Source organism: Lithobates pipiens, unplaced genomic scaffold (assembly GCF_037356315.1).
Source record: "Lithobates pipiens isolate NorthernLeopardFrog02 unplaced genomic scaffold, aLitPip1_a1.2 Scaffold_3, whole genome shotgun sequence".
Lineage (NCBI taxonomy): Eukaryota > Metazoa > Chordata > Amphibia > Anura > Ranidae > Lithobates > Lithobates pipiens.
The window spans coordinates 217,768,932-217,784,297 of NW_027507790.1; the positions used below are offsets into that span (position 1 = coordinate 217,768,932).

At 46.9% G+C, this 15,366-nt stretch overlaps 1 protein-coding gene across 2 annotated transcripts in view; it reads right to left on the bottom strand.

Moving 5' to 3' along the window:
- ZNF131 (zinc finger protein 131) overlaps positions 1 to 15,366 on the bottom strand; it is a 43,661-nt gene that overhangs the window by 20,913 nt on the left and 7,382 nt on the right. For both annotated transcript variants that reach the window (XM_077462792.1, XM_077462794.1), the window contains exons 2-3: positions 13,610 to 13,735; positions 181 to 282 (exon numbers count right to left, since the gene is read on the bottom strand). In XM_077462792.1, coding sequence (XP_077318918.1) covers positions 181 to 282; positions 13,610 to 13,733 — 226 coding nt within the window. In that variant the 5' untranslated portion in view covers positions 13,734 to 13,735. The remainder of the gene's footprint in view (positions 1 to 180; positions 283 to 13,609; positions 13,736 to 15,366) is intronic.

Genomic DNA, 15,366 nt, shown 5'->3' on the forward strand with positions numbered 1-15,366 from the left:
TAACAGGCCAATATACAAATAAGGCCTCCCTTATGTGCCTACATGCAAAAAATATATATGGAAACTTTAGGAAGTATTTTAAACAATTTCTTTGTGGCTCCTGCATCAGACACAAACCAAAAACAGCAAATATTCAGCTAGTAAAGTTTGCTAGCCTATAAAGAACACAAACTGAAATACCTTCTATCTCCACCAAGGGTTCTTCAGTATAATCCTGAAAAAATTTGTAGAAGAAATGGCTGCAGGCAGCAAGGACGGCTTTGTGGGCTTTAAACTGGTGCCCTACACATAAGAGTGGAGAAAAGAACATTGGTAAGTTGTATCAGTTGATAAACACCACATATTTTTTTCAGTATTTTGGGGTGATCGTCAGTTGTAGCTCTTGCTGGAAAACAATGAGCTTTTCAAAGGTTACCCTCCCATGCGAATTCCGTAAGTAAAAGCAAAGGGACCACATCTTTGTCAGCTGCGTAGTGGCCACCATCATGAATAGAAAATAACTTGTTTTAATCTATTTGGTTATTTTCTAATATAGTCAGTTGTCTCATTCAGTGGCAAATGTGCTACAAAAACAAACATCACAGCCCAGAAGCTGGAATGATATCCTGTTGGCTGCCCCATGGAAAGTGGACAACTGATGCCTTTGGAAAAGCTAAAGTTATCTGGAAGGTATAAAACAATGTTTTTGCTTCCCAGATATTTTAATGTTCCTGCTTTAAACCAGGATAAGAAGTGTTTAGATTTAACTACGCAACACCAACTATAAAAATGGACAATGAATGGAAGTTCTTCTTAATTTGTTAGCTGCAGTTAAAATTTAGCTTGAGAAGGCTTCTAAAAACAGCAAGTGTACAAAAGTGCATAGAAGACCATAGGCTGCATTCAGATCTGTTTAAAGCGGCGTTCCACCCTTTTTTTTTTTTTTTTACATGTGCAATGTATCTTATGGCCATTGAGAATGTCCTTACCAATTTTTTTATTTTTTTTTGTTTTATGTATGCTTGCGTTTTCAGCAGGACTGCCGACTGCACCCGCCTAAGCGATATTGTGACTAGGCAATTAGCAAGGACTGCTGGGATAGCGGCATCACGTATCCCTGAAGTCCATGCGTATTGCCTAGTGGTGAAATCCCGGAAATGAAGAGTGCATCAGATGCCCACAGCCGACATGGAACCTTGCCTACTTCCGAGATCTGGTTAGTATTTAAATATTTTAACATAAACTACGAGGACCACACACATATATGACATCTTCTAAATGTTGCTGTATATGTTTTGACAAGGAGTGTTTTAGAAAAGAGGACTGGAACTCCGCTTTAAAAAAGGATAAGTTAACTTTTTCTAAAGAAAATATAAATAAAATGCATTTATTTTTTTTTGCAGGAAAAAAAAAAAAAAAAAAAAAAAAAAAATGTGCATTTTTTTTGGAGCCTGTAAAGCACTGAACCCACAATCAGTAGATCGCTGTTGACATGCAGGGTCCAGCAGATCTGTCAGTATCTGTGTGCCTGTACATCCCATAGGGGAAAGCAGATACATTGACAGGAAGAATAAATGAACTACCACGGCACTCCAGCAGCATTGGGAACATGTGACATGATCCAACCTACAAAGGGGTGGAATATATCACCTGTTCCCAAGGGTGAACCTTTCCTTTAAAAAGGTACATTCGCTTTGCAGATCTGAAATGTTAATTTTTGAAGGTTTGTGAATGAAGCCTTAAAAGGGTAACTAATATAGTGCAACGTGTCAAATTTTTATTGAATTTGTTTAAAAACATTGTTATTAACCGTTAACTCACTTTTCCAGGAATCTTCCAGGACGGCTTACAGAGAGAAACTGACATCGTCCTGGAAGAGGACTTGGGAAAACAGTGTTATTACCTGTTAACTTGCTTTTCCATTAATCTTCCAGGATGGCGGCTGTTCTCTCTAAGTTTTCCTGGAAGGGGACTTGGGAAAAATAGGATTTTTGTACTCACCGTAAAATCCTTTTCTCTAATTCACCGACCGACACAGCTCCTCTCTGTAACTAAATGGGTTGTATAGCCTGCCATTAGGAGAACTAGGCAAAATTGTTACACAATACACAGAACATTTAGTCCCGCCCTAGGGGGGGCGGACCCTGTGCTATCAACCCTCCTCACTGCTCCCAGCAGCTTCAGTACATCAACAAGCAGTATAAACTTAGAAAAAAGGAGAGGTGGGTGCTGTGTCAGTCGGTCGTGTGGAAAACATCCACCATATAACCGGGCATCCTCAACAGGAGTGATCCCCAAAACTGCAACATTGCGGAAGTAATGCAACAGTGCATTTAACAAAAAAAAATAAAAAAAAAATAAAAAAAAAAAAAACAGTACTGCGTTTTTATCGAAAAACCAGGAAAAAACTCAATTGCAACTACACGGCCGCCTGCAAAACTTTGCGGGCAAAACAAGCATCAGCCGATGCACTGACGTCTTGAGATTGAGAGGGGAGGCCAAGAGATCCACCTCTGGCGTGCCCCATTTCAGACGCAGCAGCTGGAATATCTCCGGATGCAACGCCCATTATCCTGGTTCCAGCATCTGACGCCTCAGGTAGTCCACCTGCCAATTTTCCACCCCCTGGATGTAAATGGCTGACAGGGCCGGAACGTGTCGCTCTGCCCACCGAAGTATGTGAGCAACCTCCCGAGCAGCGGCTAGGCTTCTTGTTCCCCCTTGGTGATTTATGTACACACAGCCGTGGGGTTGTCTGACTGTTTCCTGGAAGGACGCCCTTGAAGACACGTCGACCACATGTGGATGCACAGCCTGATCGCTCTCAATTCGGACCAGAGGCCCTGAGCCGACTGAATCCATCACTCCACCCCAGCCGGACAGACTGGCGACTGTAGCGATCACCGTCCAGTTCAGAGGAAGAAACGATTTTCCTGACTGAATCACCGGGTACCTCAACCACCAGATCAGGGAATCCCCGACTGGTTGGCTCACCTGGATCTGCCGATCCAGGGACAACGTAGATTTGTCCCATTTTGTCAATATCTCCTTCTGCAGGACTCTGGTGTGGAACTGGGCATAAGGTACTGCCTCGAAGAAGGGCACTATGAGCCCCAGCACTCGCATGCAAAAGCGGAACGACAACCACTTGCGGTTCATAAGCAAATTGATCACAGACCTGAGAGTCAGCAATTTGTCCGATGGGAGAAAACTGGAGTTAGTACTTACCGGTAACTCCTTTTCCGGTGGTCTTCCAGGACAGCCCTTGAGAGATGGAGCTCCTCCCATCGACACAGGAAACACATTGCCACAGTTCAAAAGGCGGTCCCTCAGGTCCCTGGTCAGTCATTCACCAAGAACCGAAGGATGGAACTGAAAAACATATAAACCATAACAGGTAATAACATTAGTACATCACTACAATCAAATAAAGGGTGGGATCGTGCTGTCCTGGAAGACCACCGGAAAAGGAGTTACCGGTAAGTACTAACTCCAGTTTTCCCAAGTGTTCTTCCAGGACAGCCCTTGAGAGGATCCCCAAGTACTTACCAGATTAGGGGGGGACCACGGCCTGGAGGACTTTCCTCCCAAAGGCCTGATCCTGACTAGACATTAAGTCCAGTCGGTAATGCCTTGTAAAGGTGGAAAAGCTTGACCATGTGGCTGCTTTACATACCTGCTCCGGGGTGGCACCAGCTCTTTCTGCCCAGGATGCAGACAACGCTCTTGTGGAGTGAGCTTTAACACCCTCAGGAGGATCTCTATTCAAGGCCTTATACCCCTCTGCTATAGCTAGCCTAATCCATCTAGCTATGGTTACTTTTGAAGCTTTCTGTCCCCTACGCTGTCCGGAAAAAAGGACAAAAAGGGAGTCTGAGATTCTGAATGGATTTGTTATTTTAAGATATTCTAAAATGCACCTCCTCACATCCAATAAATGAAAACGTTCCTCTTTCTCATTTGCTGCATTTTGACAAAATGAAGGGAGGACAATATCTTGGGACCTATGGAAGCTAGATGCTACCTTTGGTAAGAACCCAGGGTCTGTCTTTAGTATGACTCTGTCTTCTAGGATCTGTAGGAATGGTTCCCTGATGGAAAGTGCTTGGATTTCACTGACCCTACGGGCTGAAGTGATTGCCACCAGGAGAACTGTCTTAAAAGTAATAAGCCTTAGGGAGGCCTCTGAGATAGGCTCAAAGGGTGACCCCAAAAAAGCTTTTAGCACAACTGCTAAATCCCAGGATGGGACTTTTGTGATTCTGACTGGCTTGCGTCTAGCGACTGCCTTACAGAATCTAGCGACAAAAGGATTTTCCTGTAAGCGTTCATCTAGGTATACACTTAGGGCAGCTATCTGTACCTTAATAGTACTTAGGGTTAAACCCTTGTTTACACCTTCCTGTAAAAACTGTAGAATATTAGCCGTATTTATGTCACGGCTATTCAGCCAGCTATTGAATTTTTTCCAGACTTTTTTGTAAATAGCTCTTGTGACTGGTTTGCGACTCTGTAGTAAGGTCGCAATTACCTCATCTGACAGGCCCTTACTCCTTAAGATTTCCTCCTCAGTAACCACGCTGACAGCTTCAGTGTGGCGACCTGCGGATGGTAAAGAGGTCCCTGCGACAGGAGGTCCTGTCTGTAGGGAAGTCTTAGAGGCGGACAATCTGTCAATTGTAGCAACGTTGTGAACCACGGTCTCCTGGGCCAAAAAGGTGCTACTAGAATCAAACAGGTTTTCTCCTTGAGGAATCTTGCTAGGACCCTCGGAATGAGATGAAGAGGGGGAAATGCATACGCCAGACTGAAAGTCCATGGAGTTTGCAAGGCATCTACCGCCAGGGGTTGATCTCCTGGGTTTAGCGAGAAAAAATTGGGAACCTTTGCATTTTTCTTGCTCGCAAAAAGGTCTACCTCTGGTTCTCCCCAGTGAGCTGTTATGAGATTGAATGCCTCTGGGTGTAAGGACCATTCTTGGTTCGAAATCCTCTGTCGACTCAAGAAGTCCGCCTTGTTGTTCAGCTCCCCTTTCAGGTGAACTGCAGAAATGGATTCCAGATTGGCTTCTGCCCACTGGAGAATGCGTCTGGCTACCAACATCAAACGAGGACTTCTGGTTCCTCCTTGTTTGTTTATGTATGCTACAGCCGTCGTATTGTCTGAACGGACTTGTAGATGGTGACCCTGTATTGCGGGGTGGAAAGCTAGAACAGCTCTCAGGATTGCTGTTAGTTCTTTCCAATTGGAAGAGAAACATTTCTCCTCCGGGGTCCACTTGTCCTGGACCCAGCTTGAGCCTAGGTGGGCTCCCCAGCCCCAACTGCTCGCATCCGTTGTTAGTGTTGAAGTGATAGGAAGGACCCAATGAACCCCTTTGTTTAGGTTCTCCCTGTCCTTCCACCACCAGAGGGAGCGTTTTACCCTTGAGGGGATCGATACCTCCTCCTGCAGATCTCTGCCTTTTAATTGTTCTAACAGAAAACCCTGAAGTTCTCTTTGATGGAACCTGGCCCATTGTACGGCTGGAATGGCTGCCGTCATAAGACCTAAGACCGACATTACTTCCCTCACCGTACACTTGGGGCTGCATTGAAGAAAAGATATTCTCTGCCACAGATTCAAAATCTTTTCTTCCGGCAGTATAATTTTCTGATCTACAGACTTGATCCAGTACCCCAGATACAGGATCTCCTGTGTTGGGGTTGTCTTGGATTTCTCCTGACTGACAATCCACCCTAATCGACTCAGACTGAGTTGAGTCAATTCTAGGTCCTGAGAAAGACGACTCTCTGAGTGGGCTGTTAGGAGCAGATCGTCTAGGTAGGGGATAATTGAGACTGATTGAAGCCTCAGAGGAACCAAAGCCTCTCCGAGAACCTTGGTAAAGATTCTCGGAGAGGATGATAGACCGAAGGGAAGTGCTCTGCACTGAAAGTGGTAAACCTTTGTGTCTATCTGCACTGCCATCCGAAGGAATTTCTGGCATTCCTCCCTTATTGGAATGTGCAGATAAGCATCCCTTAGGTCCAGGGTTGCCATAAATGTCTCTTTCTGCAGGAGATTCTTTATGGAATAAATGGACTCCATCCGAAATCTCTTGTAACGGATGGAGCGATTCAGTGGACGGAGGTTCATAATTAGTCTGAATCTCCCTGACGGTTTTCTTACCACAAAGATGTGCGAGTAAAAACCGTCCCCTTGTTCCTGAATAGGGACTGGTGTCAATACTTCTTGATCTACCATTTCCCCTATTAGTAAAGGTAAGGCCCTGGCCTTTTCTGAGTGACTTGGAAGCTTTGTCACCAGAAACTTGGAAGGAGGGTTGCTGTGAAATTCCAGCGCATGACCCCTTTTTATTATATTTAAGACAAACTCGTTCGAGGTTGTCTCTTCCCATTGAGGAAGAAATTTGCTTAATCTTCCTCCCACAGGAACCCTGACGTCACTGGGGTTTGGGATCCTGATTGGGGCGGCTAAACAGTATGCCCCCTTTTCCTTTCCCTTTATGTCCCGACCAATGTTTTTTGGGGGTTGAACTCTTCTCTGGTTTAGAGGGTTCCTTAAAGGGACGAAAAAAATTTCTTTGAAAATTTTTCTTTTTTGCGGGAAAGGTTTTCTTTTTGTCCGCCGTCCTTTCTAAGGCGGAGTCTAATTCAGGCCCGAAGACTAAGTCTCCTGTAAAAGGGACGCTGCACAGGCGGGTTTTAGACGCCGTGTCTCCCCCCCAGGTTTTCATCCATACTGACCTCCTTGCTGCCACTGAAAGTGCTGCAGATTTAGCCGTAAATTTAACGGAGTCCGTGGAGGCGTCAGAGATGAAACTGGTGGCCTTAAAAAGCATAGGGAAGGATTTCAAAAGCTCCCCCCCTAGGAGTGCCTGCCTTTAAGTGTTCTTGTAGTTGCGATAACCAGAACTCCAGGTTTCTAGCTACACAGGAAGTGGCTAGAGCTGGTTTTAAGCCTGCCATAGAGGCATCCCAGGCCCTCTTTAAGACAATGTCTGTTCTCCTGTCCATGGGATCTTTCAGGTGGCCCATATCCTCAAAGGCCAGATCAGCCTGCTTTGAGATTTTGGACAGAGGGGCGTCTAGTTTTGGATTTTTATTCCAGACCGCCTCTGGGCTCTCATCAAAAGGGAACCTTCTCTTAAGGGATTTAGGAAAGAAAACCTTCTTGTCTGGTTCAGACCACTCCTTAAGGACAAGGTCAGAAAGCACCTTATGTATAGGAAAAACCCTTGCTTTCTTTTTCCCCAGAGCCTCATACATTTGATCATGTCTGGATAACTGAGTTTCTTCCTCCTCAATTTCCAGCGTATCATAGATAGCCCCCATTAGCTCATCTATTTCCTCGAGAGATAATCTATATTTTGAGGCTTTAGATGCTGCTTGATCCTCTTCCTGACCCGAGTCAGTGTCAGAGGATTCGGGGCTAATCAACGTGGGGCTAGGCTCCCTGACCATACGGGGCTCCCCTGAGCTGGGTGTTGTAAGGCATGGTGAGGATGAGATTATAGTTGTTTTACTCGTGGAGGCAGCTGCAGCTGATCCCACGTCAGTGATTAACTCCCGGAGGGACTTAAAGGTCGACGCCATTTCCTCTTTAAAGGAGCCCAAAAACTTTGCTAAAGGGGAATCTGCCTCAGATTTAAGCAAGCTTGCAATGCATTGCTTGCATAGGGCTTTGTTAGAGCCAGAGGACAACCTATTCCCACAATTAGGGCACTTTTTGCGGCCTGTCTTGTCTTCCCTTGGCATTTCTTTAGCCTGAAAATAAGAAGACAAAAGGATTTCTTAGCGTCAGCACCATGTCCCTCTTAGAATCACCACTAACAAACAACCTCACTGTGAGTAAACCGCCACCGTGGGGCACTACAGGGCCCAGCCTACAAACACCACCACTCCACCAGAGTAATAGCATGCCCAGCAGCCTACCTGGGTTTGGCTGGTGCCTGTCTCCGCCGGAGTATCCTGGGGAATAGCCTCCATGGTCCCCCTCTGACGCTCCGAATCCCGCCGCTAATCCGGTATAGCTGGACGCTGGTCGGGCTTCACAGGCACAGCGCTGGCTCTCCCTCTCCTCCTTGTACCCTAGAGACCCGGAACCGGAAGTCTCGGCACGCAGTGATGACGCGGTTCCGCCGGAAGTGAACGCTCGGCTTCTCCGACCCCCTGCAACGAGGAGGGAAGATGGAAGGTTCCACTCACCACTCCTGGGGGAAACCGGCGTCATTCTGCCCCTGGCCACCTCGGCACTGGAAGGAGGAGGGTAACGGGTCTGCTCCGGTTCAGCTGGACGGTACCCGAGCCAAAGAAAAAAGGTATGGACCCAAACTGCAGCCATAAACCAGGACCCGGTCCCTTAGGCTTGCAGGTTCTCAGGCAGCCCCTGAGAGGGGCCTCCAGGTTCCTGGCAACATGTTCCTCCGACGGAGGAAACACAAATGACTGACCAGGGACCTGAGGGACCGCCTTTTGAACTGTGGCAATGTGTTTCCTGTGTCGATGGGAGGAGCTCCATCTCTCAAGGGCTGTCCTGGAAGAACACTTGGGAAAAACCCTTGCTTCCCTGGAGTCCAACAGTAACCCCAGGTACTCCAGACGCTGAGTTGGTACAACCACCAACTTCTTTAGGTTCAACAGCCACTCAAATTATTGCAGGATCTGCATGGTGATCGCCACACCCTCCTCTAATTCTGAGGCGGAAGATGCTCTCAGGAGGAGATCGTCTAGGTAACCCACGATCGCGATCCCGTGCTGCCTCAGCAATGCCAATACTGGAGCCAATACTTTGGTAAAGACTCGGCGGGCTGATGCCAGGCCAAAAAGGAAGAGCCAAACTGGTAGTGGGCTTCCCCTACTGCCAAACGCAGAAATTTTTGATGCCGAATGCAAATGGGTATGTGCAGTTAAGCATCCTGGATGTCCAAGGAAGCTAGGAAGTCCCTTTGATGGAGTGCAGCGACAGCTGAGCGAACCCGATTCCATTCTGAACCTCTGCACCTTTACAAAGTGGTTGAGGGCTTTTAAGTCCAAGATTGGACGTACCCCTTCCTTCTTGGGAACCACAAACAGATTTGAGTAAAACCCCTGGAAGCGTTCCGATTCCGGAACCGGTACAATCACCCCCTGATTCAGAAAGTCCCTTACTGCTCCCAACAGGGCCTCCCGGCGAACCGGGGACACGGGTATGCTGGAGGGGAAGAATCTGTGGAAATCCAGATGGCAGACCCATTGGTCGGATAACCGGGGAGGTCCACCGGGCTGCAAACTCCCGAAGACGATCCCCCACCCGATAAGTGGATGGGGGGCAAACCTTCACACGGTAGCACTTTTGGCCGCAGGCTTGCGCTTCCAGGGACGCTTCTGACCATCCGTGGGCATCCTGTTGGGCTGCGAGTGTTTTGCCGAAGCAACGGGTGGACGAAAAAGCCGATTGTGTGCGGAAAAAGAGGGCCCTTGCCTGCGGCGAGGCTCCTTAGCCTTCCTGGCCTGTGGGAGTAGTGTACTCTTACCACCAGTGACATTCTTAATAATGTCATCCAACGAGGCTCCAAGGAGCCACTCGCCAAGGAAGGGAAGATCCGTCAGGGCTTTCTTGGAGCCTGGTGAGCCGACCAGCATTTCAGCCAAATTAGGCCCCTCAGCACCACAGCTGACACTGAAGCCTTGGATAACAGAGGGAGAGTATCCAGGGCCGTGTCACAAATGTACTCGAGGCCTTGCACTAGTTGGTCTGCTAGCTCCATCCGACAGGGGAGGCATTCTGCGCTCCCAATTTGTGGTGCAAAAGTTTTGCCCAGTCAGTGTCTGCGACACCAGTGCGGATGCCAGTACAGGTCGCACGGCTGACCCCACAACCGTCAATAAGGAACGAGCCACCGCCCCGGCCTTCCTATCCACGGGATCCTTGAATGCAGGCGTCCTCTCAACCGGGATCAGGGTTACTTTATTTAACCTAGATACTGGGGGGTCCACGACTGGAGGAGCCGACCACTTTTTGAGAAGGCTGTCCTCAGGGGTAACGCAACGCCAAATTTTTGGGGACAGAAAAGATCCGTTGCGTGTGACCCCATTCCCTGTAGATGAATTTGTCAAAATAAGTCAAATACGGGAACACCTTAGGTGAACGTGCTGGCTTGTGGGACCCAAAAGGGACCGGTACATCAGCAGAGGGATCCGCTGGCCCCTGAATCTTCAGGGTATCACGCACAGCTGTGATGAGTACTCCAACAAGTGCTTTGTCTCGCCCGGACCCGGAATCATCCTCCCTGTCCGAATGGTCCTAGTCAGCCACGTCTGATAGGTCAGAGCAGGGGTCACCAGCCGCAGCAAGGCCAGAGTCTGCATCAGAGCTCTCCCCAGTGGACGGGGAGGGGGGGGGGGCAGTGGCCTCTTACATGCACCTTTCCTATCCGCAGGTGACCCGGTTGGGTTGCTATAGCCTGGATTTTGGGGGAAGAAACACCAGTTTCTGAAGCCATGCTGACCCTAGCCTATCTGCCACCTGCAAGGGGACTTAGGACAGTGAATATCCCACCCTCCTGCTGCCGCCACGTGGGAGGGGGGGTGCTTAGCGCTAGACTCACCACCCTGGGGCATTCTGTGAATGCCACTAGCAGTCCCTAGGAGGTTCCCAGTTGCAGAGAGGAAAAAACGGGTCAGCAGCAGCTGCTTATAACAGCGCTGAAATGTTCTGCAGAGCTAGCTTCAGCGTTCAGCAAGTAGCCATCCAGCGTCCTGTACACACAGTGGACACAGGAAACAGCAAGTGAAAGCACATGTAATGCTGCCACAAGAGAACTGCGGCGAAAAGAGCGCCCAGGCTTCAAGAAAATGGCCGCCAACGTAACTAAATAGGAGATCCTAAAGAAGATGGCTGCTGAAACTCACCAGGGGAATACAGGCTTTCCCACTTTCAAGATGGACGCCGGACAGCACCATGCGGCGACAGAACAAAACTAAAAATGTACTGCCTGCCTACAGCCAGAACAACCTCCACAAACACTTTTGGGACCCCCCAGACCGGGACCAATGCCAGCGGCACAGAGCCCCCACAGGTGAGAAACCAGCAAACACACACACACACACACACACACACACACACACACACACACACACACACCGCCCGCAGCGTATGCAGCCACCCCCCTCAGAGGGGGGAAGGAGGGGTGATAGGGACATGGGAGAGAAGATAGGGAGGTGAGGTGGCCCCCGAATCGACCCCCCCCAGGGAATGCCCAGCCGCTCCCCCCACCGAGGCAGGGAGAGCAGTACTTACCAGTCCCGAAGAGCTGGGAGACATTCCATCACAGACCTACTCCTGGGCAGTTACAGGGTGGCTGTTGGCCTGGTATACTGTGATCCAGACAGCAGTAGCCCGGTCATATGTATACTAGAGATCGACCGATATATCGGCCGATATTTGCCGTTTTCTAATTAATCGGCATCGGCCGATTGTGCTGCTAAAAAGACCGATTTGGAACTACAGCACGACTTGCAAATGACTTCTGTAATAGAAGTCAATGCAAGTTGCCTAAGTCTTCATAGAAGAGACTTTACTCTCTTCTTGGCAGACTGCCCAGTGAGAAGGAAAGAGATACAATGTTTACACTTGAATGAATGAACTCAACTCAGTGTGTAGAGTTCTCAGTTTAACCATTTAAAGACTAAATCTTTTCTGACACTTGTTGCTTACAAGTAAAAATCCTGTATTTTCTGCCAGAAAATCACTTAGACCCCCCAAAAATTATATATATTTTTTTAACAGAGATCCTAGGGAATAAAATAACGGTTGTTGCAATATTTTATGTCACGCCATTTGCACAGAGGTCTTTCAAATGCAATTTTTTGAGGGGGAAAAAAAAAAAATACACTAATGATTTAAAAAAAAAAAAAAAAACAGTAAAGTTAACCCATTTTTTTTGTCATCCAAAAGTTGACTACCTGTTTTTATTTAATATATCGTTTTTTTTTTTTTTTTTGATTGAAGGTTTGTTTTGTTTAATAAGTGTTTAAATGTAAGAAATTTTCTGCATCACTTATGAAGGCTGCTTTCACACTGGAGCGGGTAGGCGTTGATAGTAAAACGCTGCTAGTTTTAGCGGTGCTATTCAGCTGCTAGTGGGGCGCATATAACCCAGCTAGCGGCCAAGGAAGAGGTTAAATGCACCCGTGAAACACCGCTGCCAAATCACATTGCATGCGCTATCGGCAGTGGTGCCCATTAATATCAATGGGCAGGAGTGGTGGAGGAGCGGTATACACCACTCCAAACGTGCTGCTTGCAGGACTTTTTATTTTATTTTTTTTAACATCCTGCCAGCGCATCCCCTCCGTGTGAAAGCACTCGGACTTTCACACAGACTGCAGGGGAGCCGTTTTGCAGGCACTTTACAGGCGCTATTTTTAGCCCAAAAGTGCCTGAAAAACGCCCCAGTGGGAAAGGTGTATGTTAGATTTTATGAGATGAAGGGATAAAAAAAAATATATATAATAATAATAAAAAAAAAAAAAAATAAAAAAAAATCAGCATTAAATATCGGCATCGGCCAGAGAAAAACACATATTGGTCGACCTCTAACGTATACCCCGGAGCATTGAAGCTCACCGACCACCTCTGGAGCTGAGGCATGTCGTGGCCTGCCGAGCCTTAGCTGCGGCTTGCTCACGCTCGATGGCTGGACTGGAGAGACTACAAGGATATCATTAACCAGCCTGTCACCGAGCCAGCAGTTGATGAAAGATCCTGAGATCTTCTATCTTGCGCAAAAAAACATCAAACCTGCAGAAAAAAAACATGGACCGAGAGGGCCCGCAGGGTACCTAGGTCATTCTCCTTACTAGGCAAAATAAAAACTGAAGCTGCTGGGAGCAGTGAGGAGGGTTGATAGCATAGGGTCCGCCCCCTTAGGGCAGGGCTATAAGTTGTGTGTACTGTGTAACAATTTTGCCTAGTTCTCCTAATGGCAGGCTATACAACCCATTTAGTTACAGAGAGGAGCTGTGTCGATTGGCTTATGGATTTTGCACTGAGATACAAGTCAGATGTTTTTCAAAATGTCATGCGTTATACTCTCAAAAGGGAAATCAGGTTTAACCACTTTCCACCCGTGCTATAGAGCAGGCTTCTAGTGCCATGAGAGCATCAATAGACGTCATGTGATCGTGCTCTGATCACGAGAAGCCGGTTGCCTGCTTTTTTTTCCCCTCCTCGAGATCAGTGTGAGTAGAATAGAAGAAAGCTGGTAACAGACTTCTGTTACAGGGAAATCGGTCCCAATCTGTGCCCGTCAGTGATGCTAATCAGTGCCACCAAACAGTGCTGCCTATCAATGCAGCTTCATTAGTGCCCATAAGTGCAGCCTCACACAAATTTTTGGTCTTTGTTTCTTTAACAAAACATAAAAACCCCAGTGGTGATTAAAAAGAAAGCTCTGTAAAAAAAAAAAAAAAAAAAAAAAAAAGATAAACCGTGTTACATGACTCTACAATTGTCATTCAAAGCGGGACAGTGCTGAAAGCTGAAAATTAGCCTGGGCAGGAAGGGCGTATAATTGCCCACAGTCACACCTGGATAATTATTTAGCAATCATGCATATGTTGGGGGGGACAGAACTGAACCTTACCGTCCACAATTAGAGTGATGTCAGTAAACTGGTCATGCTCCCGCTGCTCATTTAGCCTGTCCATCATTACTTTATAGTGATCTGGAAATTCCTGGATACAGCCCATCGTTTCTTCAGCTTCCATACCTGAACAGTTGGAAAGAACAATGAATTAGAGAAAACAAAACGATTCTATAACATAATAGTTAATAAAAAAAAATTGATAACTTCTCGTGCAGCACCAGAAAGCTCCTACAATGGACTCTCCGACTCCTGCATCATTCATTGAAACCTTATGTAAATTCATAGCTGCATGTGTGGCCAGCTTAAAGTGGAGTTCCACCCAATTTAAAAGTCAGCAGCTACAAAATGTGTATCTGCTGACTTTTAATAATCCGGCACTCACCTGTCTCATAGCCCAGCACTGCAGGCATACAAAGCCCCACTCCCCCTCCATGGCATTCTAACTGTGGGTGCCCGGCTGTGGCTTCACAGCCGGGCGCACAGTGTGCATGCGTGAGCCACACGCTGTGATTTGCCGAGCAATCTTCTGGTACCCGTGACGTGTCCTGTGACGAAAATTGCAGGGAAGGGGGAGAGTTGATCTTCCTTCCAGTGCCACCAGGGAGTAAGTGGGAGCCTGTAAAAACATGGTACCTGCTCCTCCCCCAAAAATAAATGACATGTCAGGGGGTCACCAACACTTAAAGCGCAAGTTCCATATTTGGGTGGAAGTCCACTTTAACTACTGCCGCAGTTCCTTTTAAAACTGGTAAAGTGGTAGTTGATCTTTTGCTGCGCTTACGTTGATCAGCAGCAGTGCAGAAAGACCATTGGGCATAGGTTTAAGCTGTTATTGGCCACCTCAGTTCACAGACAGTAAACAGAGCCAATCCGAGTAGCTCGCTGTGATGACCAATTACAAATGTAAAAACACACTAGTGTATAAAATTAGCCACTTTAAGACTGCAATACATGTTTATATATACACGTTGCAGCTTTGAAGTGGTTTTCCAGGATTATGGCTGAAAATACAGTGGGGAAATTATTTGATTGTAAGTTTGCCCACAAAGATATGAAGGGTCTATAATTTTTATCATAGGTGTATTTTAAACGATAGAGACAGAATATCAAACAAAAATCCAGAAAAAAAACATGACAAATGTTATAAACTGAGTTGCAGTTCAGTGAGTAAAAGTAGTATTTGATCCCCAAGCAAAACAAGATTTAGTACTTGGTGGAGAAACCCTTGTTGGCAAGCACAGATCAGATGTTTCTTGTAGTTGGTGACCAGGTTTGCACACATCTCACAAGGGATTTTGTCCCATTCTTTACAGATCTTCGCTAAATCCTTAAAGTGGTTGTAAATCCCATTCATGAAATATGACCTGGGCAAATATATCTGCAGTGTTTACTTATCTCTCTCTCCAAAGCTGAGTCACTTGTCTTTCTGCTGCTCCGTTCCTCTGTTGTCAGCATAACTTCTGACAAAATCTCTGACAACCGAGATTAAATTTATAGGTTGGACTTGTGTCTTTTCAACCTTACCTACTATGTAACTAAAAGCAGCTGTAAATTTGTGTCGGGGAGGCAACCTGGAGATAGATAAGCAGAGAGCTTTTCTATTCACACAGCAGCTCTGCAAGTTTCTTCATTCCTCTGCCTACGTGGAGGGGGTGAGTGCGCACCTTTCCTCCAATCAGCTCCCATACATCGTATGCCCATTATTCCCACCTACTACTGAATGAGGAGGAAAGATTTCTAACAGGACTTGCACT